Consider the following 25,699-nt stretch of genomic DNA (forward strand, 5'->3'; position numbering starts at 1 on the left):
GACCCCTCTTCCTCTCTCAGAGCAGCGGGTAAGTTCCAACTGCCAACATTTCCAGTGTCTAAACCACTGTGTCACCAGGGGGCCACACTTAGAACACAAGTGGGTCCCACCAGCTGTTTGAGGCACTCTAGTTACACAATGGGTAAACGAGGGGCTTGTCTGCCCTAGGCAGTCCAGGGTGTTTAACTAGGACCTCCTCCTGGAGACAGTGCCTTAAGTCAAGGAAGTAACAAATCAGCTGAGGTCAGTTGGTTGATAGCTACTTTCAAGACCTGGAGTACCCATCCACCCTAGACTGCTCTGCACAGGAAGACAGAAGTCGAGGGCCAGCTGGGCTCCTGCCTTTACAAAAGCTGACCACCCGCCTAAGAAGAAAAGACCAGTTTTCCTGAAACAAGAATTAAAGCCTACTCAGACCAGTGGCCCCCTCCCTTGTCCACCACCCACTTGTGGAAAAGGAGAGGGGCCAGGGGGATTGGGCCTGCTTCAGAGCAAAGTCCCAATCACCTCCCCATGGGAGAGGCACCCTCCCACCCTGAGGGGCCCAGATATTTGAGGGGTGCCATGGCTAGGCACCCTCAGGCCTGCATCCTACCAACAAGAAAGGAACGAGGGCCACATGGCGGGGTTACCCTGCATGTAGAGCGTCACATGGGAGCCAGGGTCAGTGAAGATAGTCACTCAGGAGGGGGTCTCTCTATATAGTTCCATAGCTTTGCTCATGGGAGGTACTTGACAGTCAGTTTTCCCACAAATGCATCAGGTGGGTTGGGTGCTGGCCTTGGAGATGGGGCAAGAGCGTGGCTTAGTCAGCAGATGGGGTTAGGAGGGCAGGGGCCAGTGCCAACCATCTCTGTCCCACTCCAGCCATGGGCACAGTGTCTGACCTGGTTGTTGGATGAACTGGAATCATTTAAACTCTATCAAGGTCCCTGGGTGGCACATACAATTTGAGCTCAACTTCTCAGCCAGAGCAGGGAGCATGCTGTGTTGAACCTACCCAGCAACCCCGAGGAAGAAAGGCTTGGCGGCCGGCTTCCATGCAGACAACAGCCAGGGAAACCCACAGGGGAAGCACTGTTCCACACAGGGTCACCCAAAAGAGAGACCAAGTCACCAGCAAGGAGCGGTGTTGGTTTGGAAGAGGATAGGGGTTTAAGGAAGCAGAGGCCCAACAGTCCCGGAAAGCCAACTGGAGCCAAGAGCACTCCACTATCTCTAGTGGTGGGGCAGGCGTGGATGTTCTTTGAAAGAGCACCTTTCCACCTGGAAGTTCGAGGTGGATGCCCAGTTGTGAGTTTAGAGATGTAGTGGCAAACGGAGGGCTCAGGGTACTTCCTCAAGAGTCTGGAGTAAACGAGGGGTGTTTATGGTGGTGCTTTTCAATAGGACTGTCCCCCGATAGCTCCCTACTGAAGTGTCGGGTGCAGACCTCTTCTGGTGCTGTGTCCCTAGGGCTTCCTGTGCCAGCTCTCACACAGCTACCTGCTGGTCAGGGAGGGGCCATTAGGCTTCTCTGTGGTTGACTTTGTCATTGTTCCCCCAGCCACAGTTGCCTCAAAAATGGCAGTAGGAGGGGCTGAGGAGTCCTGGGACTTCTGAGGCCCCACCACTTAAGCATGGCTTCCAGCTAGGGGCCCAGTAAGACTCAGGTCATAGAGGACCTAGCACCCTGCCGGGTGTTGAAGTATCATCTTCTGTGCTCAGGCTGGCAAGAGGAGGGGCACAGTGGGGAGAAGTCCTCTGGCCCACATGCCCTGGGGACTGGAGTCGGCTGTGTCCAAGAGGAGGACCAAGATGGGACAGTCCCTTGAAGACAGTGGGTCAAGGTCAATCAACCTACTGCGCGGCTCCCCCCCACCCCCCGCCCCCTTCTCTGAAGGACTGGCCTAACACCAGGACTGCAGGTTCCATTTGGTATGAGAAGGGACTCGTTTAAGCATTTACCTCACAGAACACACACACACACCACACCACACACACAAATGGGGTACAGCCAAACTAGGCCTGTTCCCCTAACCTAGAAGGCCAGGCCAGTGATTCAGGCCTGCTGAGCGCTGAGGCTGCCCCCTCCTCTTGAGCCACAATTATCCCTGCCTTTGTGCCTTCAGTCCACGAACTCCCTGACTCAGCCTGACGTCCCAATTTCCCAGCAGTGGACAAAGCTCTTGTCAGTGGGGTGTGGCTGGTGAGAGAAGGCCTGGGAGACCACTTTGGGTCCAGCACTTTCCCAATTGCCCTAGAGTCTGGTCCCTTAGCCTTGATGAGTCAGAGGTCACCCCCCAGCCCCTCACAACTAGCCCAGACCTTCAAGGCCTGGCTCTGGGGTGGAAATGGTTAAGAACTTTCCTTCCAGCTGGACAAAGTCTGACACCTGCTGGCCAAGGTGAGGAATGGCCAGAGCCCCCTACTCCCAAATGACTTCTAGGCAGGATGGTTGAGGTCACTGGGCAGACCACTGGAGGTGTGGAGTGTGGTGGCTGGGACAAAACAGAAGAGACAGTCAGGTGCCATAGATCCCAAAGGTCTGAGCAGCCTCCCCCTGCAGTAGGCCCCCCTGGTTCCTAAGTTGGCTGGCAGTTTAGGAGAAGGTCCCTGCTGAATAGAATGCTGATCCACAGGGTGAGGGGGGGGGGTGTCCAAGGCACAAGTGTATTGGGGGCTTCAGTGTCCAGAATCCCCCGAGCTCAGGGTGTGTGGCAGGGCCCCATGGTCCAAGTGGGTAAAGGAGAACAGGACCTGCCCCACAGCCTCTGGGCCCCAGGTTTCCGCTTCCCTCCCTCACCTGCCCCAGTTCTCTAGTTGGCGTTACCCACAAACTCGATGATGGGCTGGGGGTGGGGAGGGGGCTCAAGGGGCGCAGGAGCCAGGCTGGTGGAGCGGGGCTGCTCTCCATCTTGCCGCATTGTCTGAGTGAGCTAAACCAGGTCTAATCCCCTCCCGCTGTGAAAAATCAGCTGTGGGCTCCACCCTACCCAGTTCAGTCCTGCTCTTGTCTCTCCTGGGTGCCTCAGGAAGGCAAGATCCTTGAGTGCCCAGAAGAGGTGGCAGAGGTCACCCTTGGTAGTCCTGTCACCAGCCTCTGTGTGTCAGGGTGACCCAAGGAGCTCGAGCCTCAGTCTTAGGACATTCTCCCAAAGAGAAAGAACTTAGTCCTCAACTAGGATCTCCACGGGCTCCCCAGACAGCAGTGAAGAGAGGGCCCCCTGAGCCTGCCTGGGTGGGGCAGGGGCTCAGGTAGGTGGAAGAAGATGGATGGGTAGGGACAGGGGGAAGGAAGAAGGCAGCAGCTGACGTCTTGTCTGGTCCAGGTGGTGTGTCCAGGAGCAAGGCTAAATGTGAGCTGGCTCTGGTCATGGTGTTCCCCCTACTTGGGCTCAGGGACACTGCCTGCAGGAGGTGGGGTGGGGACTAGGCCTATAGTGCTTGTGGAATCCCCTCACTCCAGGCCCCCAAGGCAGAGGCCAGCAGGGCCTGAGCCAGGCAGAGCAGGGGACCACTGGAGGAGCCAGCCCAGACAGTGCCCAGGGAGCCAGGGCTGCAGACAAGGGAGGGCACGGGCTCAGGCGAGGGAGGAACGGCTGGGGCTGCCCAGCGGCACACCCCATTTCACGCTCCCTGGGCGGTGGCAGGGCCCCACGGCTATCAGCTTTCAGGGGGTGGAGGGATCAGGAATGAGGAGGGGTCTGCCCCACCCACAGCTCCCTGCTCCCTCAGGGCTTTCTGAACTCCGGAGGTGGGTGGTGGCAGCAGCTGGGACCCTGGGTGCCACACACCTCTGGAAGCAGTCCAGGAGGTCTTTGCTGAAGTCCCTGAGAGGGGCAGCCAGTTCCCCTGAATCTGGCACCGGCCCTCCACAGAGGACTCACTGAAGGACACACTCAGCACCAAGACCTTCCTGCCTGTGAAGACCCGTCTCCCTGCTTCCCCACCCCCTGTTCCGCTGGGCCCCTGCCTCCCTGGAGGTGGGCCCCACAGAGTTCCTGAGGCAGATGGGGGGATTAAAAGGCCCAGCACAGACAGTGGAGGAGGGCAGGGCCTCCAGCATAGCATGCCCACAGCACGGACTCCCTGCTCAGCACCAAAGGGAGGAAGGGAGGCAGCAGGAGGCCCCTGAGGAATGGAAGGGCCTGCTACAGCCAGCCTCCCTCCTGGTGCTCCTCTGCCCTGGAGACCACTGACCACAGGCCCTGGGCTCAGCTCTCCTCCTTGGCAGGTTCACTCAAGCCCCAGCCCCTGGGATTTCAGGAGGCCCACCCAAAGCTGGCCTCAGCCTCCACCTTGCCTGTACCCTGGGGAGAAGGGTCCCTTGAGGGTGATGAGAGCTGGGCTAGGCCTGCTCAGATTCCCAGACTCCTACTGGCCAGCATTTTCGGCCACTGCCAGGAAGCTGGTGAGGGGGTGGCGGGAGCAGGGGTGAGTCAGCGATGATAGGAGCGGCAGCACAAAGGTCATGGGTGGAGAATTGGGAGACACTGTTTACAGCAGCTCGCCTCTCCCAGGTCTTCAGAGGCTAGCCCAGCCCTGGGTCCTCTGTCAGGCCTGCCGGCATTGTGAGGGCCCAGTGGCACAAGGTCCTCTGGTCCTGTGCTGCTCAGCAGTGACCACACTATGTTTACTCTCCTGTCTTTGGAAAACATGCCCCATTAATAGAGCTGATAGGAGAGCAAGTGCCAGGAAGCACTTGGCGAGTGCCAGGACATTGTGTGTTCTGCTTCTCTCCCTGGATACCTGGGAGCACTGGCAAGTGAGAGCCCACAGGTTTACCAAGGGTTGAAAAAGGGGGCAGGGAAGAAGCTGGTTAACCCCCTAGGTCTTCCAGATTGGCCCCACACACCGCGCCCGCCGCTCTGGTCCAGAGGCTCCAGCGGGGCTCTGGGGAGTTATAAAACGGCCACGGAGCTTAACGAGACGGAAAGGCGTATTTGCCTAGGAAGGGCCAAAGGGAAGTGGGAGGCCGCGACTAACGCTCCGCTGGTCCCTAGAGACGCAGCGGCGGACCAGGAGGGGGGAGGGGGACGGCCGAGGTGGGGAAGTCGGCTTATTAGCACAGGTCCTTGGCCCCACCCACCGTCCACCATTGGCTGGGCCCGGGGCTCCGCCCTCCAGCGGCGGCGGACCATTGGCTCGGGCCCTTCCGGTTTGCGTGCCCGTGGTGGTGGGCAGCGGCGTCATCCCTGGAACCGGCCGGCCTTCCTCCTTCCGCTCGTCTGGGTCACTGTGTCTGCCCGCCGCTGACCCGGGCTCCCCCTCAGCAGCTGTCTCTCGCCCCTTCCCCGCCGTCACCTACTTGCCCGCCTGCCTGTGTGGCCGCCATGGGCCGGAAGCGGCTCATCACGGACTCCTACCCCGTCGGGAAGAGGCGGGCGGGGCCCACCAGGAACAGCAAGGGGGAGCTGGCAGTCGATCCAGGTCTCTGAGGTGTGGGGCGGGCGAGCACGAGAGGGGGTGGGAGGGACCCTCCCGGGAGGGACCCTCCCTCCCTCCCTCCCTCTCAGGGTCTGGCGGCAGGGGGTGGGGCGCAGACAGCCCGGCCTGAGGGAGACTTGGCCTTACAGGGGAGACGCCCCAGTCCCCGGGCAGGGATGTGGACCTGACGGAGCTGGCACTGCTCAGGCAGTTTGACCTGGCTTGGCAGTACGGGCCCTGCACAGGTGAGCACCCCACCCGCCTCTCAGGGCACTGCCTCCCATGGGTGCACCTTTCAGACCCTGTCCCTGTGCCCCCGTCCCACATGGCTGTGTCATCTTACTGGCAGGCATCACCAGGCTGCAGCGTTGGCATCGGGCAGAAGAGATGGGCCTGGACCCTCCCCCGGAGGTGCACCAGGTGCTACAGACTCACCAGGGAGACCCCCGCTTCCAATACAGGTCAGAGATGGGAGCATTCCAAGGAGTGAGGCCCCTCTAGTGCTCCTAGCGCCCCCACCCCACTGCTGTTGAGTCAGTCAAACTCCTAGTGACCCTGGGTGTCCACAGGGAGCAGGCTGCCACATCATTCTCTCATGGAGTGGCTGGGGGTGGGGGGCAGCTCTCACCACTGACTTGCCAGTAGGCAGCCAAGCACTCAACCACAGTGCTACTGGGGCCCTTCTCCCTCTGAACTGGTGCTGGGGGAAGGGTGTGGGCCCTGGGCCCCCCGGGTTAGGCAAAGACTCTAGCCCATGGCCAAAGATTGGAGCTGGTAAGGTCCCATCACCTAGGGACGTACTAACTCCCTGGCTCATCCCCACCACCACTGCCGCCCGCCTTCCACAGCCTCTGGCATATCTATCCCCTCTGAGTCCTGCCGGGAGCCTTCTGCCCTCGCCCACACTGCAGCCATCAAGAACTTCAGGACAGATGACGGGTCAATGGCTGCCCTCAGCCGAACTCTGCTGCAGAGAAGCACGTGACAGGAGTTTCCCAGGAGGGCCACATGCTGCACCTGGGGGGGTCTCACCCTGCAGGCCTCCAGAACCCCCTTGGCGCCTACACAGAGGAAGCCCCACCTGCCTTAGGTGAAGAGTGGTCTGTGAGGACAGGACTGGCCATGACCCTCCTGAGCCCATTACGTATCTCCTCAAACCCCAGAGACAGTGTGGCAAGTTAGGCGCAGCCTTGGCAGAACCTGACTTGGGTAGCTGAAGCCAAGATGCTTCCTTGTAGGTTGGCATCTAAGGGCAGAGACTGCCTGAGCTCACAGGTCAAGGAGTTCACTAGTGCCTATTAATAAAGAATCTGGAATCCTGGCCACCAGACCCTTCATGTGACCCTACTGGTGGCAGGTGGGAACAAGCCAGCTGCAGGTACTTTTTTCCAGCAAGTCTTGGGGCACACCCCCTCCATGGACGAGTAAACCAGAGGAGGCAAGGTCCAGGCCAAGTGGCGTGGCCTCCGGTGCCCCCTGGTGGTGCTCAGGGATATTCCTCTTTTTAGTCATTTCAAGGACCCGAAGCAAATCCACTGGGTTGATTCCAGCTTCAAAGACTAGAACTTCCCCACGGGCTTCCTAAGTCTATAATCTTTACAAAAGCAGACTATCTCCTCTTTTTCCCTTTGAGTCACTGGCGCATTGAAGCCTGATGGTTGGCAGCCCAGTGCTTAATCCACAGCACAACCAGGGCTCCTGGCTGGGTCTGGGAAAGAATACATCAATATCCCCTCATAAATGGGTCCTTCTCTGGAGACCTCTGCCTTCCACCCTGGCTATTAACCCCTTGGATACAATCCTCCAGAGGAGCTAGAGGGGCTGACAACCAGGGAGCTCCTAAATGTGCACTGGAAAATGCCATGATTTTTCAGTTCTGATTTTCCCAAGAGCCTTTTGAAGCACCCATACAAGTTTTCATCCTCCAGACAGACCCAGCCAAGCCCTGAAAGTACAGCTTCCATCACACAGCAGGGCAGACACAGGGTCATACCCAGCCAGTGTGCCCCTACCCATCTATGAGCACCCTCTATGAGGCAGTCACCCAAGACCCACTTATGTTATCATTAGGGGGAGGTGGTAGAAAAAAACAAACACATACATACCATGCCAGGGAGGCATGGTTTGGGCTAGAGGGTGCCAGGGTAGCCCATCTGGGAAGGTGGCATTTGAGCCAAGACCTGCAGAAGTACCTGCGCAATGCCTTGAGCATCCCCAGGGCAGGCATGCTTCCAGCCTGTTCAATGTGAGTGGCAGGTGGCAGGGAGACCTTGGCAGAGAGGTCTGGGCAGAGTCAGCAAAGTGAGGAGAGCGTGGTAGGAAGTGAGTCCAGAGAAGTAGCAGGGCCAGTCCCACGAGACCTCTCAGGCCATGATAAGAAACTTGGATTTGACACTGGAGGGCTTTCAAAATGAAGAATGACATCATCGAATCTTGAAAACATTACTCTGACTGCTAGTGGAGGACAACTGTAGGGGTGACGGGGCAAAGGGCACTCTTAGGAGGGGTGGACTGGAGCTAAGCTAGTGGTTTGGGCGGTGGTCCAAAACAGCCTGATTCACCATTTTGGAAGTGGGTGGCTGGCAGGCCTTGTGAGAGGGGAGCCAAGGTTTGGGCTCCCAGGGTTTGGCTGGAGTACCTGGAAGGCGAGCGTTCCATTACGAGGACAGGGAGGCTCGTGGGAAGGGTGGAGTGGGGAGCAGAGGGCTCCTTTGGAGGTTGCAGTCTGTGACACATCCAGGGGGAGAGAACGACGGAGGAGGCCTTAGGAGAGGTCTAGGGTTGAGACATTCAGTATGGGTGTCTTGGGGAGGGCTGCTGAGGCTAGGTGGTGGAGGGGGGGAAGTGTATGACTGAGGAGTGAAGAGGAAAACCAGGAAGGGGAGGGGGTGCTGGGCAGAAGCCGTTGTTTTAGGCAAAGTGATATTAGCATAATTGTGCTTGCTGGGAGGGAACCGGATGATGCAAGAGAGCAGTGACTGTGACTGGGTGATGAGTTCCCTGGGAAGGCGGGAAGGGACAGGACCAAGCCTGAGGGAGGGAGGATGGTGACCCCTGGCTCCTGTGACAGGAAGGTAGGTATGAGTGGGAGTAGATGCAGGTCAGGAACGACTTACAGGCAGGACATTCATTATATGCTTACTAAGCCTCTGGGGCTGCCAGAGCAGGACTGCCCCTTCTCCCATCCCCCAAAGGTCTATCCTGCCATATGCTAGGCCGTCTGCTACTCGCATGGTATGGTATCTAGCTGATTCTTTCAGACAATCTCACTCAGGAATGTTAGCCAGCGTTTAGCTTTAATGATTCACAAGCAGCACATGGTAGCCCCCCCACCCCCACCCCCTGGGCCTGGATATCAGCCCAACCCTACCTGCCTCTGTGCCACAGCTGGCCAGCCCTTCAAATGCCAGTAACTTTGTTGTTGAGATAAGCCCTGCCCACCTACCACCACCGGGTGGATCTAGACTCAGAGCAAATGCTATAGGGGTGCTGGCTTTTCAGTTAGCAGCCCAACCTATAAGCCGGCGCCACCAGGGCTCCTGGATAAGCTGCCTGGGTGAGGAACGAAAGGGCAGTGTGCGTCCTCCACCAAAGGGGCACTGGGTGGTGTCATGACAGGTGACAAGCTTGGGGGCTGGCTTCTCAGAGCCAATGGAAACTCCATCTGTGGGAGGGGGAGGCCCCAAGACATGGCTACTCTCAATGCGCCTCAGAGTTTGTATTTCATCCTACACGTTTTACACCATGGTTGCGTTCTGCTCCATAGTAGTGTCTGGAGTCGTCGTTTCAGCACAACCATGGATTACTATCAAGGGGAATTAGCCTCTCTTGCTGGAGTAGATGCAGGTCAGGGAGTGAATTAGAGGCAACCTGGTGGCACAGTGGTTACACGTTGGGCTGCTAAGCACAAGGTGAGGAGTTCGAAGCCACCAGCTGAAAGGAGGCTTTCTCCTGTAAAGAGGTGCAGTATCAGAAACCCAGAGGCAGTTCACCTCTGTCTTACAGGGTTGCCATGCTGAGGTCAACATTGACTTGATGGCAATGAGATTGGCTGGCTTCTCTCAGTAGGTCATGCATGGGAAGTTCCTGGCCCAGGTAGGATGACTTGGAGAATGCCAACCAGAGGATGGCATTCTAGACGGAGGGAAGAGACTGAACAAAAGCAAGGGTTGGGGCAAGTGTGTGTGTGGAGAGGGAAACAGGTATGCAGAGAGGTGGGTTGTGGGCAGGGCACCGTCTGTCTCAATCACCCTAATATAACACAATTGCTCCCTAGGAATTCAGCCCTGTGCCTCTCCCCCTCACAGCTACGCTAGAAATGATCACTGTTCTCATTTTAAAAAGACAACACTCGCGTACAGAAAAGGGAACTATATGGCTAGGGTCACAGCATTTCCCACTCCCACCCTCACCCCCACCTTCATCTGCACACCTGCCCCCAGCTCAAACCTGAATCATGTGAGGCCTCCTCCCATTCATCTTGCTAGCTACCTTTGCAGTGTTGTCGCCTGCTGCTCACTCCGCTAAGCCAGGGTCTCTGGGCTAGGTTTCTGGCTCCCAACCCTGCACTCTGAGCCTCCAAAGACCTTGTGAGACCAGGTCAGTGAAGCAGGCTGGCATCCAGCGGGTCTGCAGCTGGCGCCTAAGGAGTGTGGACTATATCCATGGGGAGGCAAGTCTGCTGAAGGTTTCGGAGCAGCAGCAAGTCGGGATTCAGGAAAGTCAGTTTGGCCAGGACTGCTAGAAGACTACAGGGGTATGGACTCCGCAGGGAGCAGGAAGAGGCTGGCGCGGTAGGAGACCTTACAGAGGAAGCTGGCAAGCCTTGTGCTGGGGGAGGGCGAGTGGGGAGGAGGCGGCACTCATGACTCAGGTTTGGGGCTTGGGTGGGTGAGAGGATGATGATGCCGTGGGGAGAGAAACGGAACTGGGAGGGGACAGGCAGTCCTGTTTCCTGTATGTGGCGTGTGAGGAGTGTGGCAGGGCAGCCAGGTGGAAACATCAAGCAGGTCATGGAGCCACAGAATTCAAGTCACGCCAGAGCCAATGGGGCCATCACCCCGAGGGCTGAGTTCCCTGAGAGCAGGAAGCAGAAAGAGACCCGAGATGCGTGGCATTTTGGGACATTCTCACTGGAAGGTGGACAAATGGTGTACAACCCCCACCTTGGACGACAGGTCCAGAGTAGGCCAGTTACTACAGACACCCAAATTTATTGTTGGTTGTCCAGGGTGGGTGGGAAGGAGGGGAGACCACAGAGCCCATTGCTTAGGGAACACTGAGCTTCTGTTCCAAGTGTGGAAGCAGAGAATGGTGACTGTTGAATGCCACAGAACCATTCCATGTGACATGCTGAAACGACAAGCATCTTGTTCCAGAGACATTACCACCACCCCACATGACAAAGCTAATGATGCTCGCTCGAAAAAACCTCCGATAAATGGACTTCTCATACCAATGAGTGAACAAACATTAGGGGGAAAAGTGGCCAAAGTGCAGCAAGAGTCAGCTGAGGGCAGGCGTACACAGGGCCCAGTAGCGTCAGGGACATGAGGGGACAGCTCTGTGTGGCGATCTGCGGTGTGGCCTGGCCCAGATCTCCAGGAGAAAGGCAAAGGGCTATCAAAGCCTCACAGAGAGGATGGCTTGCCCTAGTCCTGTTCCAATTTATTGTTCCTACTTCTCTCCTGCTGTGTACCTCTCCCTGGGTTGCCTGGCTGTCATAGTAACGACCAGCACCACACCCACCACCGAGGGCCACACTGATTCATGCTTTATTGACTCAGGTGTGGCAACATTGATCCACCCTCAGACAAACTCACTAGTTGCTTGAAGGTTGAAGGAGCTAATTTACCAAGGCACTAAGTACACAAGGGAAAAGAACTCATTTCTGAGTTGGTCTAGAAACAGAACAAAGCTCCCACAGTGCCAACATGCCTCAAGGACTGACAGGAGCCTCACCATGGCTCCTGGTTTTCTCTACAGGCCTGCCTCGGGTTTGCCAGACTGAGTTCTAAATGTAAGAAACAGCTTGCGGTAGTCTTTGCAGGTGCAAATAACCAGAACTCCAGTCTCCAGCGGCTCACTGTCGTCGTGGGAGAGAGTCCACACAGAATCTGTGTGGGTGCACAGCACTGTGGGCGCTCCCATGCTTCCTGAAGAAGCCTCTCCAGCTGCTGGGCCTCTTCACACAGGAGGTCAGCTGGAGTCAAACTTGCCACAAACTGGGTTTTAGTTTTAGGGGTTTTTACAAGGGTGACAAGTGACTGGGGACCAGATGTTGGGGGGCGTGGATCGTGGCTCCTTCTTGAGCCCTACTTAAAGCACCCTGTGTCTCTTGAAGGAAAAGGCATTTCCTAGAAAGCTCCCGAGTGTGAAACTTCTAGTGACCAATCACATGGATGGCTTCTCCATCTGCCGTCAGGGTTCTCAGGGTCCCTACTTCTAGAAGTCCTCCCCTGTGTTGCAGGACGCACTCTCTCTGTGGGCCCTCCCTGCTCCTAGGGTGACTCGTTTGTATTTTATTGTACTGGGTCATAAGCTTCATGGTTTCATCCTTGCCAGGGCCTATCCCGCACCGCGGTGGTTGGCGAGATAGTAAGCATGCCGAGCTGACAGCCTTTGTTGACACCAGTTTGAGCCCTTTGGTCCTGACAAGCCTGTGAGCACCACTAGGTGCCTGGTGTTCAGGCTAAGCCTGATCTGCTCCAGGGGACTTTGGGCTGTCACTCCTCTGAGGGGTCGGATCCTTCATGGCGCAGCTGGATCCTCCTAGCGCCTCATCAGCCAGAAGGCAAAGCGGTTCCATTCAGAAGCAGGTCCTTTTCATGTCATGTTCTGCAGCCTGTGTCTCCACTGGGCCTGGTCATTGGGTGCCCAGCTGAGACCTTCTCCAAAGCGGAGTAGGGACGATCGTCTTATCTGGAGCCCACTTCTCTACTTGTTCTCAGAGGGAAGGCTGGCCAGTGTCCTATTAGGAAGCGTCTTTCCTTCCTGGTGTGTACACTGGTACAGCTGCAACTGATCACACGAGTAGGGGTATACTGACAAGCACTCTGTTGCGTCCACTTTATCCCAGCTGCATAGTCTGCATTAGGAAGTCTTCAAATCAAAGTGTTAGTCCTTCAACTTTCTCTTTTTAAATATTGGTTTTGCCCTTTTAAGTCCTCTTTTGCTTTCTTCCTCTTTCATTTTTCTCAGCTTGCCTGCCTTTTAAAATCTTTATCATTTTATTGAGGGCTCTTACAATGTGTATTACTACCCATGCATTAATTGTATCAGGCATGTTTGTACTACGTATGTTGCCATGTCTTTTCTAGACAGTTACTTTCTATTGAGCCCTTGGTGTCAGCTCCTCTTTCCCCTCCTCCCCCACCCTCGTGACCCCTTGATAGATTATAAGTTATTATTTCCATGTCTCACACCAAGCACTGTCTCCCTTCCCCCATGGTTTCCTTTGTTCTTTCCCCTGGGGGAGGGGGGATGTGTGATTGTGGGTCAATCCGTGTGACCGGTTCCCCTGCCTGCCTGTCTTTAGTTCTAAGAAGTTTAATTTTTTTATACTATGGCAAATGGATCTTAAGAAATTAATTCTCTCGCCTTTTGTTTGTATAACATAGAAATAAATTTCACTTTTATATATTGACCTTACTCTATTCTAACAATTTCCTTAATAGATTCTCTGGGTTTTTCTATGTAAGCAATCGTCAGTAAATAAAAATGTATACTTCTTCCTATCCAATCTGTATTCTTCTCAGATCTCTTTGGTGCTTCAAAGACATCTAGCACAGCATAGACCAGCAGTGCTACGAACGGACAGGCTTTCAGGGTTTGTCTGAGGTGAAAGCATTCATTAGCTTAGGATTTAGGATCAGGCTAGCTGTTTTTCACAGATGTCCTTTATCAAATTAAGGAAGTCCCGCTACTCCCTAGTCCTCATTTGCGGAGTTTTTGTTTTTAATGGAAAAAGACATATATCATCAGATGTTTTTTCTTCATCTATGACAGAATACAATTTTTCTTTCTTATATTATAATGTGTCACATCTATTGTTTGAACCTACTTGCATTCCTGGGGTAAACACAACTTGGTCATAATCTTTTTTTTCCTTTTAATTATTTTTTAATCATTTTATTAGGGGCTCATACAACTATTATCACAGTCCATACATACATCAATTGTGTAAAGCACATTTGTACATTCATTGCCCTCATCATTCTCAAAACATTTGCTCTCCATGTAAGCCCCTGGCATCAGCTCATTTTCTCCCTCCCTCATGAACCCTTGATAATTATTATTTTGTCATATCTTACACTGTCCAACGTCTTCCTTCACCCACTTTTCTGTTGTCCATCCCCCAGGGGTCATGATCTTTAATCTACTGCTAGTTTCTACTTGCTAATATTTTGTGACAGGTTTTGAATCTATGTTCATCAGAGATATTGGTCTGGAAGTGTTACTGGAAGCATCTGGATTGTAGATTCTGATTTCAGGACTTGCTGGCTTCATAGGATGAGCTGGGTAGGGTTCCCTCCTCCTCTATTTTCCAAATAAAAATACTAATTTTATACAAGAGTTAAGTAACATTATCCAGGCCTGCATTTTCTTTTTTTTTTTTAAGACCTGCATTTTCTGTGGGAGTTTTTTTTTATTGTAAATTTGATTTCCTTGATAGTTGAAGGACTATTCAGATTTTTATCCTTTTGTCAGTATGAGTGGTTTTTTTTTAATTTGCCCATTCATCTACATTGTCAAATTTATTGGCATAAGATTGTTATATTCATTTAATAAATTAAAAAAATCATTTCATTGGGGGCTCTTATGACTCTTATCACAATCCATACATCCACCCACTGTGTCGAGCACATTTGTACATTTGTTGCCATCATCATTCTCAAAACATTTGCTTTCCAGTTGAGCTCTTGGTATCAGCTCACTTTTCCCCTCCCTACCCACTCCCCTCTCCCTCATCAACTCTTGATAATTTATAAATTATTATTATTTTGTCATATCTTACACTGTCGACATCTCCCTTCATCCACTTTTATTTTGTTCATCCCTGAGGGAGGAGGCCATATGTAGACCCTTGTAATCAGTTCCCCCTTTCCACCCCACCTTCCCCTCAACCCTCCTGGTATCGCCACTTTCACCACTGGTCCTGAAGGGATCATCTGTCCTGGATTCCCTGTGTTTCCACTTCCTATCTGTACCAGTGTACATCCTCTGGTCTAGCCAGATTTGTGAGGTAGAATTGGGATCATGATAGTGGGGGGTAGGGGTATGTATGTTTCATCATTGCATACTGTACCCTGACTGGCTCGTCTCCTCCCTGCATTTATTAAAAGTTTAATGTCTAACAGTCAATAGTGGTATTCATTCTCATTCCTGATCATTGTTGTTTTGGGTCCCCCCCTCTTTTTTCCATAATAGTTTTGATAGGGAATTATTCATATTATTAATTTTATTTTAAGAACTAACTGCTGATTTTCTTTCTTGATCTATTTTCTGTTTCCTTTCCATGAGTACAACTTATGTCTCTCTCTCGTTTGTTATTTTTAACTTACGTCTCTTTCTAGGGTCTTTTATCTTACTTTACTCTTTTACTGGGCTGGGTGAACACCATCCAGGTATGTAATTCACTGATTTTTTTTTGGGGGGGTGGCGGTAATGCTTTCAAGATTTTCTCTTCACCTTTGGCTTTTAGCAGTTTGACTACAATGTGCTTGGTCTAGGTGTGATTTTCTATGATACTCTTTGGAATTTGTTAAACTTCTCAAATCTGTAAGTTAAATGTTTCTCATAATAGAATAATTTTTACTATTCACTCTGCAAATATTTTTTGTCATTTTCTCTTTGCCTCTGGAACTCCCAACTCATATATATGTGAGGCTGCTTGCCACTACATCTTCAATATTTTTTTCCCTTCAATTGTTTTTCATTTTCATAGAGAGAATTTCTCTGGATCTGCCTTCAAATTCATGGCCCTTTCTTCTGTTAAGCCTCCTCCTTCCACCATTAGCCAACCCCATTCAATGGATTTTAATTTCATATATTGTATTTTTCAGTTCTGCAATTTCCATTTGGTTCTTTTAACCACTCCAGCTTTTCTGCCTAGATTCCTCATAAGGCCACCATATCCTCATGTAAGCCCTTCATCATATTTATAGTAACTGCCTGCTTCAACGTTCTGGTCCACAAATGTCAACATCTGGGTCATGTGAGGGTATGTTTCTGTTGACTGTTTTTACCCCCTTTTAATTGTGGGCCTAGTGGCACAGTTTACACTCAACTATTGACAAAAAGCTTCTGCCGTTCAGACCCACTGAGCAGCGTCACAGAAGTGAGGCTGGAATCTCTGTGAAGACTCCAAGCCAGAAAACCCTATGGAGTTCCGGTCTACTCTGTGAGGGGCTTCAAAAAGTTTGTAGAAACATTCAATTCTTTATTTTTTTTTTAAAAACTCAATTATTATTTTTAATTCCATTTTTTTCCATGACCTTTTTTGAAGCCCTTTGGTGTAACAGTGATTATGTGTTGGGCGTCAGCAATCCTAAAGGCCCGCAGTTTGAAACCACTAGCTGCCCCATGGAAGAAAGGCTGGGCTTTCGACCCCCGTAGAGAGTTACAGCCTCAGAAACTCACGGGGCACTTCTACCCGGTCCTAAGAGGTCACTACCAGTTGGCATTGACTCCGTGGCAGTGAGTTTGGTTTTGTGCTTATTTAACACATGGAGTCACATGCGTTGGAATTGACACGACAGCAACAGGTTTCAAGTTTTCCCTGCTTCTGTCAGTGTCTAGTAATTTTTTACTGTTTGGTGGCCATCATCTGGATAATAATGTCTTCCTTTAAAGAAGGCTGCATTTGCACTAGCAGTAAATTCATTTCTGGCAATTCTCCTTAATCCTTCTGAGACTTGGTTGTAGGCTTCATTAAGCCAAGTCTAGAGTAGCAGTGAGAAGAAATGGTGGCTTTGTGGGTTATGCATTGGACTGCTACCACTAGGTCAGCAGTTCAAAACCACCAGCCTCTCCAAGGGATAAAGACGAGGTTTTTTACTCCAGTAAAGATTTATAGCCTTAGAAACCCATAGGGAAAGTTCTACCCTGTACTAGAGGGTGGCTATGAGTCAGAATGGATTTGGTAGCAAATGAGAGAGTTTTTTTGAGAGTACCTCTGAGTTGCAATCAACTCAGTAGCCTTGGGTAGAGTAGTCCAAACTCTTGCAAAGAGCTGACTCTTGTAAACGTTCCAATCGTACAGGTTCCACTTTGCAGGCTCTCTGGTCTCTGTTACTACTCAGTAGCTCCTGTAGGGTAAGGCCCTCCATAGATAATCTGTAAACAAATGGGCATGACTGTAGTTGCCCATGGTGGACCAGATTTGGCCTTCAGGCCATCGTTTGTCAGCCCTGCTTTGGGCACAATCCAAGGCTTGGCCTTTCTGGTATCTTAGCTCTGGGCACAGGGGGTTCATGGAATGTTTCTCTCTGCACTGTCTGACTTTTTGTATCTCCATTCTATTCTCCAGCCCACAGCAGCAACTCCCTGCTAGGTCTTGCAAAGTCTTACTTTGTACACCTGCAGCCTAGACCTCAGTTTTGGGCTCACAGAGAACCCACAGACAGACTGCTATGTCCCCAACCCTCCCACCACCATGGCTGCCTTCTCGCCACCTCCCCGGCTCTGCAGTCTCCAGCAGTCTCGGCAGCCCTCCATTCTGAGCTCTGTCCGATCTGCTCAGCAGAATTGTTGTGCTCTGCTGGGGTTCCACTTCTGGGCCAGATTTAGCAAATTGTCCCCAGGCCAGACAATAACCGGGGCCAGAGTTAATGTGGAGCTCACCTCAAGTATTTCCTTCTTTAAGTACACGCTGTCCTGCCTATTGTTCAGTGCCTAATAATAGCTGCCTTATCTACTTTAGCCAGTTTCATAGTTGTTTACCATGGGCGGGTTCCAACCCAGTTAGAAGCAGAAGTCCTGGAACTCAGTGAATACAAAAATCATCCACTGCCCACTGAAAAGGCCTGCAATCAAAGGAAGCAATAAAAGTCTAATCGCAGGGAGAACCCTAATCTTAGTTTCTAAATCTCTCACCACTTCAAGTGGTCTAGTGGCTGACTCCAGGGCTGAAATAGAAAATGACAAGGTGCACGTGGAAAATTATGTTGTGCTAGAAAGCCACCAAGACTAATCAGAACAAGACAAAACGGCTTGAGAGCAGCTTGAAGAAGATTCCACCGGCCAAATACTGGAAAATTCAAGGATCAAAAAGAATAGTGACGGTAGTGGCTTCTGACACAATGGATTTTTAAAAAGAACACATGAATCCATAACCCAAACCAACTGCCATCAGCTCAATTCCAACTCATAGTGACCCTACAGGACAGAGTAGAACTGTTCCTTAGGGTTTCCAAGACTGTAAATCTCTAAAGGGGAATACCGCCTCACTTTCCTTCTACAGAGCAGCTGATGCATTCATACTGTTGACGTTGGGTGCAGTAGTCCAATGTGTCAACTCCTACATGCATTTATCTCATTGCTGACTTATAGTGACTCTATAGGACAGGGAAGAACTGCCCTCATGGGTTTCTGAGGCTGTAACTCTTCATGAGAGTAAACGTCCTTTCTCCAGCAGAGCAGCTGGTGGTTCTGAACTACTTACCTTGGGGTTAGCAGCCCAACTAATAACCACTGTGCAACCAGGACTCTTCCATGAATTGAGAGTCAATACTGAAAAAGGGAGCTGGAGGAAATCCCTTACTGAAGAGCAGCTTATGATGCTAAGTGCAGAGAGCCCAGATGGCGCAGTGGTCCAAGTGCCCTGCAGGCTGAACACAACAGCTACATTTCAGGAGAAAGATGGGGCAGTCTGTTCCTTGGAAACCTAGGGGCTGTCCTCCTGTGTCCTGTAAGGTCAATTCAAGTCAGTATGGACTCAAGAGCAGTGGCTTTCGGTTTGGTTTATGTTAAATGCACAGTACATGTCATAATCCATAAAGCCAAGCACACACACAGCAAAGCTCATCAACGATGCTTAAAATCTATGTTGGGGAACAGGATATGCACACGATCTGTTGACCACCCAGCAGATCGCTTCAAGGTTCTTATCTGATACCATCTTTACCACGTGCCCAAACTCAGCACCACCTATAGTGGGCCAGAATATTATACGGCTACTGAAGTAATGCAACCAGGAAGATCCTGTCATTTACGATGTGTGCATAAAGGTCTCATTGGAGTCTAAGTCCCTGGCAACAGTGGCGTCAGTGGAGAGAGATTCTACACAAGACAACTGGTTTGGATTCAAGGCCAGCAAACCCGTCAGTGTCATGAGATACCCAGACAAAGAGGCAAGAGGTCTCCTTTAGATCAACGGAAAGGAGAGACTGGCAGCTGAATGCTATCTGTGATTCCTGAGTGGCTCCTGGGCCACGCTGTTCTGTTCTTATTTAACATTGGAAATTTCGGAGACGTTGGGAAGAGATTAAATTATGGTGTGTGGTCTCAATATAGCTACTGCACCACTGTGATACTCCTTGAGTATGAAGAGGACAGTGTGTTGCTGTAGGGCAATGTCCTTGCGCCCGGAGACATGTGCTGAAATACCTAGGGGTGAAGAGTCAACAGGCCTGCACCTTACATTTAACCGGTTGAGGAAGAGAGAGAAGTGTGGCAAGATATTAGCAACTAGTTGGCCTCAAGCTGGGGCATATGGGTATTCGTTGTTCTAGTCTTTCAGCGTCCCTAAACATTTTCAAAGTAAAATGTTGCAGAGAAAGAGTTGGCAGCCTCATAGACTCCATTAGGACAGTGTACCGAGAACTTCAATACATAGCATGAAGTGGCTAAATCTTAGGGCTGGCTTAACTACTCTAGTTCCATAATTAAGAACTACTTCCGTAGAAGCAAGGATGGCAAGACTTAATATCACATGCTTTGGACATGTTATCAGTAGAAACCGGTCCCTAGAGAAAGACACTGTCCCTCGACAAGAGGAATCGACCCGGTGGCTGCAACAATGGGCTGAAACATAAGAACAACTGTGAGGACGGCCCAGGACTGGGCAGTGTCTCCTTCTGTCGCACATTATGTAATGTAGAATCCAAGTTAAGTGTATGTTGTTTGTCTGCAAAAGGGGGGAGGGGAAGCCAGTAACATTTTGCTTACAGCCTACTACTTCTAGGGGAAGCAACTAGGACTAACTTAGTGGATGAAAGGGCGTGTAATCAGAGGCTTGAAGGGAGGCGAGGACTTTATTGCATACAATGACGGCAACCGAGATTCCATGACAGCACTCCCTATTGGCCCTTCCTGATTTTTCTCCACAACATTCACTACCATCTGTTAGAATTCAAAAGCAAAAGACTTATGAGACTCCCCCCACCCTCCCCAGTAAGGTCCATGAGAATTTTTGTTTGGTTGGTTCAAAAGTTCTAGCACCTTGCAAAGTGCCTGGGAATAGAAGGAGCCAATACTGGATGTTTGTAAGTGCATGCGTGTGTGAGGGGCCCTCCCGGCTAGAGAACACTGCATGAGCAGACGTGCAGCAGTGGAGAAACCAAGCATGTTCTCGAAGGAATAGTTAGCAGTCAAACGGGATTCCTGTGAAAGGTACATAGTAGGATGTTCTGGGAGACACAACAGGAGAAGTGGGCTGGTGCCAGCCGTGAAAGGCCTGAGCAAAGAAAAGGGGGTTTGTACTGCACTTGGCAGGCAGACAGCGGGAGCCCACTGGCAGCATTCAACACGAGTCCCATGTGTCAAGTGACATCATCCCTCCGAAACACCAACTTACTCATGATGTCTTGGATGGCGACAGTGAGCAGGCAGGAGACTATCACAGTAGCCAAGGTGTTGTCTGGGACAGCAACTTGGCGAGGCGCAGACTCGAGAGTGCAGGGCGGGATGGTGAGGGATCGACAGAACTCGACAACTGATTGAATGTGGAACGTGAGTCTTAACACTCACATTTTCACCTGGCTGTACAGCAGGGGTGAGGAACATCCGGCCCTGGTCCGTCTGAGGCCCGTGAAATTGTCAGTGCTGGCTAACATCACACGCTCCTCCAGCCATCCAATTAGGGACTAGTTAATGAAATATTTGACCAAATACAGCAGGGGCTAATTTTTAAGTTGATAATGTTGTGTGGCCGGAGAATGATGCTATAAATATCCAATGACTCTTGGCAGAAAAAGGTTCCCCATGCCTGCTATAGAGAAAACCCACTGCCATTGAGCTGACCCGGTCCCTAAGGGCCCTTCCAGGACAGAGCAGAACTGTCCCACAGGGTTTCTGAAACTCTTTATGGGGGCAGACAGCCCGAATTCCCACAGAGCAGCTGGTAGACTTGAACCACCTACCTGGTGGTAAGCAGTTCAATGCCATTAAGACTCTGTAGAAGAACAGAGGTGCCACTGAAGGAAATAGGCAAGTCAGCAGGAGGGGCTCAAGACTCAGAGGGATGCATCGTGAGAACAAGGAATGAGATTTGTTTAGTCACAGCTGTCTTGTCAAATGGCTCCTTCACTGTCCCTTAGGCTGTCACACCTGGGTCCAACCAGAAACGACGCTTCTTTCAAGGACAGCTCCTCCAGCAGGGCTGCTTTACCTGGCCTGAGGTCCATCCAGGGACCATCAGGCCTGATGTTTATAGGCCTTCTCTCCCTACCCCCTGGCCTCTGTAGCTCCTAGTATAATTGTCTAGTCCTGCCTCCCTCTCTAGCTGAGTCTTTCTGCCTATGGAAGGGAACAGGAGTCCGAGGTAGCTGCCTAGGAGGAGCAAACCTGCTGGGCACAGGCCAGGTAGACCCTCCTGGACAGATGCCTCGGACTCCTCTCCCTTCCACAAGAGCTACACGGAATGTTTGGGGTATGTGCCCCTGAGATCTGCAGCTGTGCTGGCCCTCACTAGGTGGAGAGAGAAGATGAAGGGGCAGAGCTGGGTGGAGAGTGGGCCAGGAGGATGCACTACTGCTTCTGGAGTTAGGCCTGCAATGGTGGGCGATCTTACTGTACTCAGATCATGGAGGCCCACCCACCCTGTGCCAGGATACTCCACTGGACCTGAGGTTTTTTTCTTAACAACTCAGACATCCCACTGACCCCCAAATAATCCATCTGCTGTCCCCAAGCCACTTAATCTCTTCTTGTGGCACCCAGCCTCCTGCTCCCAACCCATTCTGTGCTGTGCAGAAAATCACACTTCTAGGTGGGAAGAACATGGAAATTCTGATGGGACAGAATCCAGCCTGGCAAAGGGGCCTTTGGGACATGGACACAGTCGGATTATAGGCTGGGCTTCAGTGCGAGTAGAGGGTCCAGATGGTCCTCGAGTGCTCTCAGAGGGGGAAGTCAGTCTGCCAAGAGTTGAGCTGGGCAGAGCAGGGGGGAGACTCACAGCAGTCAGAAGCTCGTGTAAAGATCAATCACGGATAATGCAATATGACCAGCTTCCTCTCCACACCCCGCCTCCAGGGACATCTTCCTTCAGCCAAGCCATCTTCCACCCCCACAATGATCTCTGACTTGACTTAGGCCAACACTTGGGGCCGGGTTTTAGCCTGGGCTTGCACCTCATTGCCCCTCCCTTCCACACCCACCTCCCCACCCTCACCTCTGAGTCTCACTGAGCTGCTGCCAGGGGTGCGGGGGGGGGGGGGGGGGTGAGGTGTGGCATTATTACCCAGGCCAGGGAATCCCACTGGGCAAACTTTTGCCAGCTTCACTCCTTTCCCTACCCCCATAGTGGATCAGCGTTCCTCTGCTTGGCCCACTCACCTGGAGACAGAATCCCCTAAGTGTTCTAGCTCTCCAGCTGCCAGTACAGGGGCTGCCTTCCTGGCAGGACCAAGAGGTAAAACACAAGTTCTCTAAATGGAACCTGCTGCCACGAACAAGCTCGTCTCAATGGAGCACCAGAGGGAGGAACCAAAAGCAAACTCACTGCCCTCATGTTGAATCTGACTCATGGCAGTCCTAGAGGACAGGGTAGAACAGCCAGTGTGGGTTTCTGAGACAGTAACTCTTTACAGGAGTGGAAAGCCTCATTTTTTTCCTGTGGAGCAAGCTGGTGGTTTCGAACTGCTAACCAATGTCAAATATGTCTGATGGCGGTGGGAAGCTGGGCTGAGCTGAAAAAGGGGCAGGAAATTCAGGCTGAAACAGGGAAACAGCAAGTTGGGGCCTAGCTCCAGGATAGCTAAGGGCTGGAATTGGTGGAGATGTGGCACCACCATGGGATAACCATGGTAGGGACAGATCATGAGTCTCAATGCCCACCATCTAGCTCTCTGAGCTAGAACCTGAGAACTCAGATTTCCCTCATCTGGAAGAAGGAATATCGAACTAGCAGCCTTCCTGGCTGTTGTCTTGAGAAAAGGAGATCTCCTGCCAGTGAAAATGAGCCCCCTCTGGTAGTAGCCAGGATGCCCCTGATGGGGGCTGGGCTCTCGCCTCCTCTCAAGTTGTCAGCTCTGGACTTCCAAAGCCTTCCAATTGGCACTTAGCTGAAAAGGAAGCAGGACACAGCTAGCAGGCACTTACCTGGGGCCGGTGGAGTGGGAGGGAACTGGAGAGGCCCAAGGGAGGAAGGCCTTGGGGGTGGACAGGCAAGCTGGCTTTGGATCACATCTCCAAGAACTGGGGATTTATGGCCCCCCAAAGCCCTGCAAGGGACAAACAAAAAGGAAAGGGCCATCAGTGGAAACCCATTCTCTACTTGGCTGTACCCACTGATGGATCCCTCAGCGGGTGACTGCACCCCGTGTATGACAGGGAGGCCCCAGGAGACTCCCACGTGACTTGGCTAGCTCCGTTCAGCTCAGCAGCAGCAGCCCCCTGCTGGCTCGGATCTAGAAACTTCCTCAGCAAAGCCTCCCACAGCTGAAGTTGACTGGCCGCCTCGCCATTTCTGCAAAGGAGGGCCCTGCGGTCCTTAGGAGGTGGTACCTGTGCCCCAAGTCACACACCCGGGGCTCCCTGAGGTTAGAGCCTAAGCTGCCCTGTTAACGTCCTGCCTGAACCTTCTCAGGCGTTGGTGGAGACCGTGGGATCATAGGGCCCTTCGTTACGGAGGGCACGTGGGCTCTGAGGCAGAGGCTCTGGTCCCCCCAAGTCCCACGGCGCCACATGCGCTAGCGTCCGGCGGTGGCACCCGGGGCCCAGAGGGGCCGGACGCTGCTTGGGGACCGAGAGGGGACTCGGGGGCTTCCGTTGCTCCACCTGCGGCGCGAGCCAGCCCGCCCGGCCTTCGCCCCAGGAGTACCTGTCGGCGGCGCCGGCCCTGGGCTGGGCGCGATGCGGCGCTGGCCTGGCCGTGAGTCGGCCACCCGCCTTGCCACCGCGTTCACTCGGCCTCACGACCCTGCGGCCCCGAGAACCAAGGGAGCGCAGGGCCCGGAGGCAGACGGCCAGGCCTCCTGCCCGCCAGCCCCTTCTCTCCCCCCTAGTCCGTTCGCAGACTCCATCTCCTGCGCACCTCAGGCGGAGCAACTCTTTGGCGCCTCAGAGTTGAAAGTTCCGGACTCTGGGGGGCGTGGTTCCCATGGAAACGGGCGGAGGTGGAGTGCGCCGGCGCGCCGGCGCTAGGTACTCTGGGAAGTGTGGTTTCCGGGCTGCCCCTGGCGGCCCGACGAGCGGCCGCAAGGTGGCGCCCGAGCGTCGTGGTCGGCTGCAGCCTACTGGGTTCTCCGGCGCGGCCGCCTTTCCGGGCGCTGCTGCGGAAGAAGAGGCCGCCGAGGCCTGAAAGGCAGCTTCTCGCGGCACCCGCGGTGCTGGGACGTCTGGGATGCTTGCGGGAAGGAGGACCGTTTGAAAACTTACCTCCCGGTGCGGGGTTAGGGGCGGCCACGCTGGGCTCGACGGAAGGAGAATGTGCGATGGAGTTCGCCCCTGGACCCTCGCTCCTCGGGGAGTCCACCCCCCTCCCCCCTCATACGCGGGGCAGGGCGGTGACATCCGCGGCCGGGGTCACCTTTTCTGAGTCAGGCCCCTGGACTGAAGATCTAGAAACGTTGACAATCGAGTTCAAACGCGATCGGAGACGGGCTTTGGTCGTAGTTCTGACCCAGGGAAGCTTACCCGGTTTCTGTGAGAGGACCTTGATTTGGGGGGAGGCGCCGGGGGGCGTGCAGGCCTTTTAAAGATCTAAATGCACATTCCATTCACTGTCAAATTCAATTCGGCGGCGCAGCTTCTTTGGAAGGGAAGTGGCTCTGCAGTTCTAAAGCGTGTGTGCCAAAGCACCGAGAGACAAGGGTCATTCTGGATGCCTTGTTTGGAATGAGGGGTGGGGAGCCAGCCCGGCCAGCAAACCACGGGAACATTCCTCCACCAAACCAGAAATGCAGACTCCCTGCCGTCACGTCAGTGCCCACTAACAGAGGCCCTATAGGACAGGGTGCTTAGTCCCTGTGAATGGCTGAGACTGTAACTTATTTACCGCAATTCATACAGTCATCTATCGTGTCAAGCACATTTGTACATAATGTTGCCCTCATCATTCTCAGAACATTTTCTTTCTACTTGAGCCCCAGGTATGGGCTCATCCATCCCCCTGCCCCACCCGATTGTCACTTCTTATGAGAGTAGACAGCTGGGTCTTTCTCCCTGGAGCAGCGGGGGTCTCCAACTGCTCAGCAACCGTGATACCACCCAGCACGGAGCCCCTAAAGAGGTGGTGGTGTTAGGAGCCATCAAGTTAGTCCCAACTCCCATCTACCACAAGCACAGCAGAACAAAACACTGCCCCGTCCAGCGCCATCCTCACCACGATGGCTGTGTTTGTGCCGACTGTCGGAGCCATTGTGCCAGTCTGCCTTGTGGGAGGTCGTCTTTCCTGTGCCAACGGGATGTCCTTCCCAGGCATATGTGCCCCTGACGACGCATCCAGAGTACCCGACGAGGCAAAATCTCACCATCTTTGATACCACGCCACGTCCCGACTGTCGTTCCACACCAACACCGTAACGCAAAGGCGTCCGTTCCTCTCCGTCTCCCTTTTGCAGAAAATGGACACGTGTGGGTGGTTCTTTTTAAAATGAGGTCGCTCGTTATGGACTGATGTGAAATGCTCCAGGATAGGAAGCCATTTTCTTTCTTTTCCTTTTTTTTTTTTTAGGGTTTCTGAGGCTGTATATTTATTATTTTAAAATTTTTAATCATTTTATCGGGGGCTCATACAACTCTTTTCACAAGCGATCCATCCATCCATTGTGTCAAACACATTTGTACATTTGTTGCCATCGTCATTCTCAAAACATTTGCTTTCTACTTGAGTCCTTGGGATCAG

The 25,699-nt window shown here is 52.6% G+C and overlaps 2 protein-coding genes across 2 annotated transcripts in view; one reads left to right on the forward strand and one right to left on the reverse strand.

The window, feature by feature from the left end:
- The window catches only part of RAD9A (RAD9 checkpoint clamp component A), a 53,290-nt gene extending 28,636 nt beyond the window's left edge, over nt 1–24,654 (reverse strand). Inside the window, exons 1-2 of the mRNA XM_075545287.1 lie at nt 24,490–24,654; nt 22,954–23,075 (exon numbers count right to left, since the gene is read on the reverse strand). Of these exons, the coding sequence (XP_075401402.1) occupies nt 22,954–23,075; nt 24,490–24,572 (205 nt within the window). The 5' untranslated portion in view covers nt 24,573–24,654. The remainder of the gene's footprint in view (nt 1–22,953; nt 23,076–24,489) is intronic.
- POLD4 (DNA polymerase delta 4, accessory subunit) lies at nt 5,162–6,730 on the forward strand. The gene is made up of 4 exons (XM_075545290.1): nt 5,162–5,412; nt 5,559–5,654; nt 5,759–5,870; nt 6,258–6,730. The coding sequence occupies exons 1-4, from the start codon at nt 5,316–5,318 to the stop codon at nt 6,280–6,282; spliced, it is 330 nt and encodes a 109-aa protein (XP_075401405.1). The 5' UTR covers nt 5,162–5,315; the 3' UTR covers nt 6,283–6,730.
- Nucleotides 24,655–25,699: the final 1,045 nt, after the last annotated feature.

This window comes from Tenrec ecaudatus, chromosome 4 (assembly GCF_050624435.1).
Source record: "Tenrec ecaudatus isolate mTenEca1 chromosome 4, mTenEca1.hap1, whole genome shotgun sequence".
Classification (NCBI taxonomy): domain Eukaryota; kingdom Metazoa; phylum Chordata; class Mammalia; order Afrosoricida; family Tenrecidae; genus Tenrec; species Tenrec ecaudatus.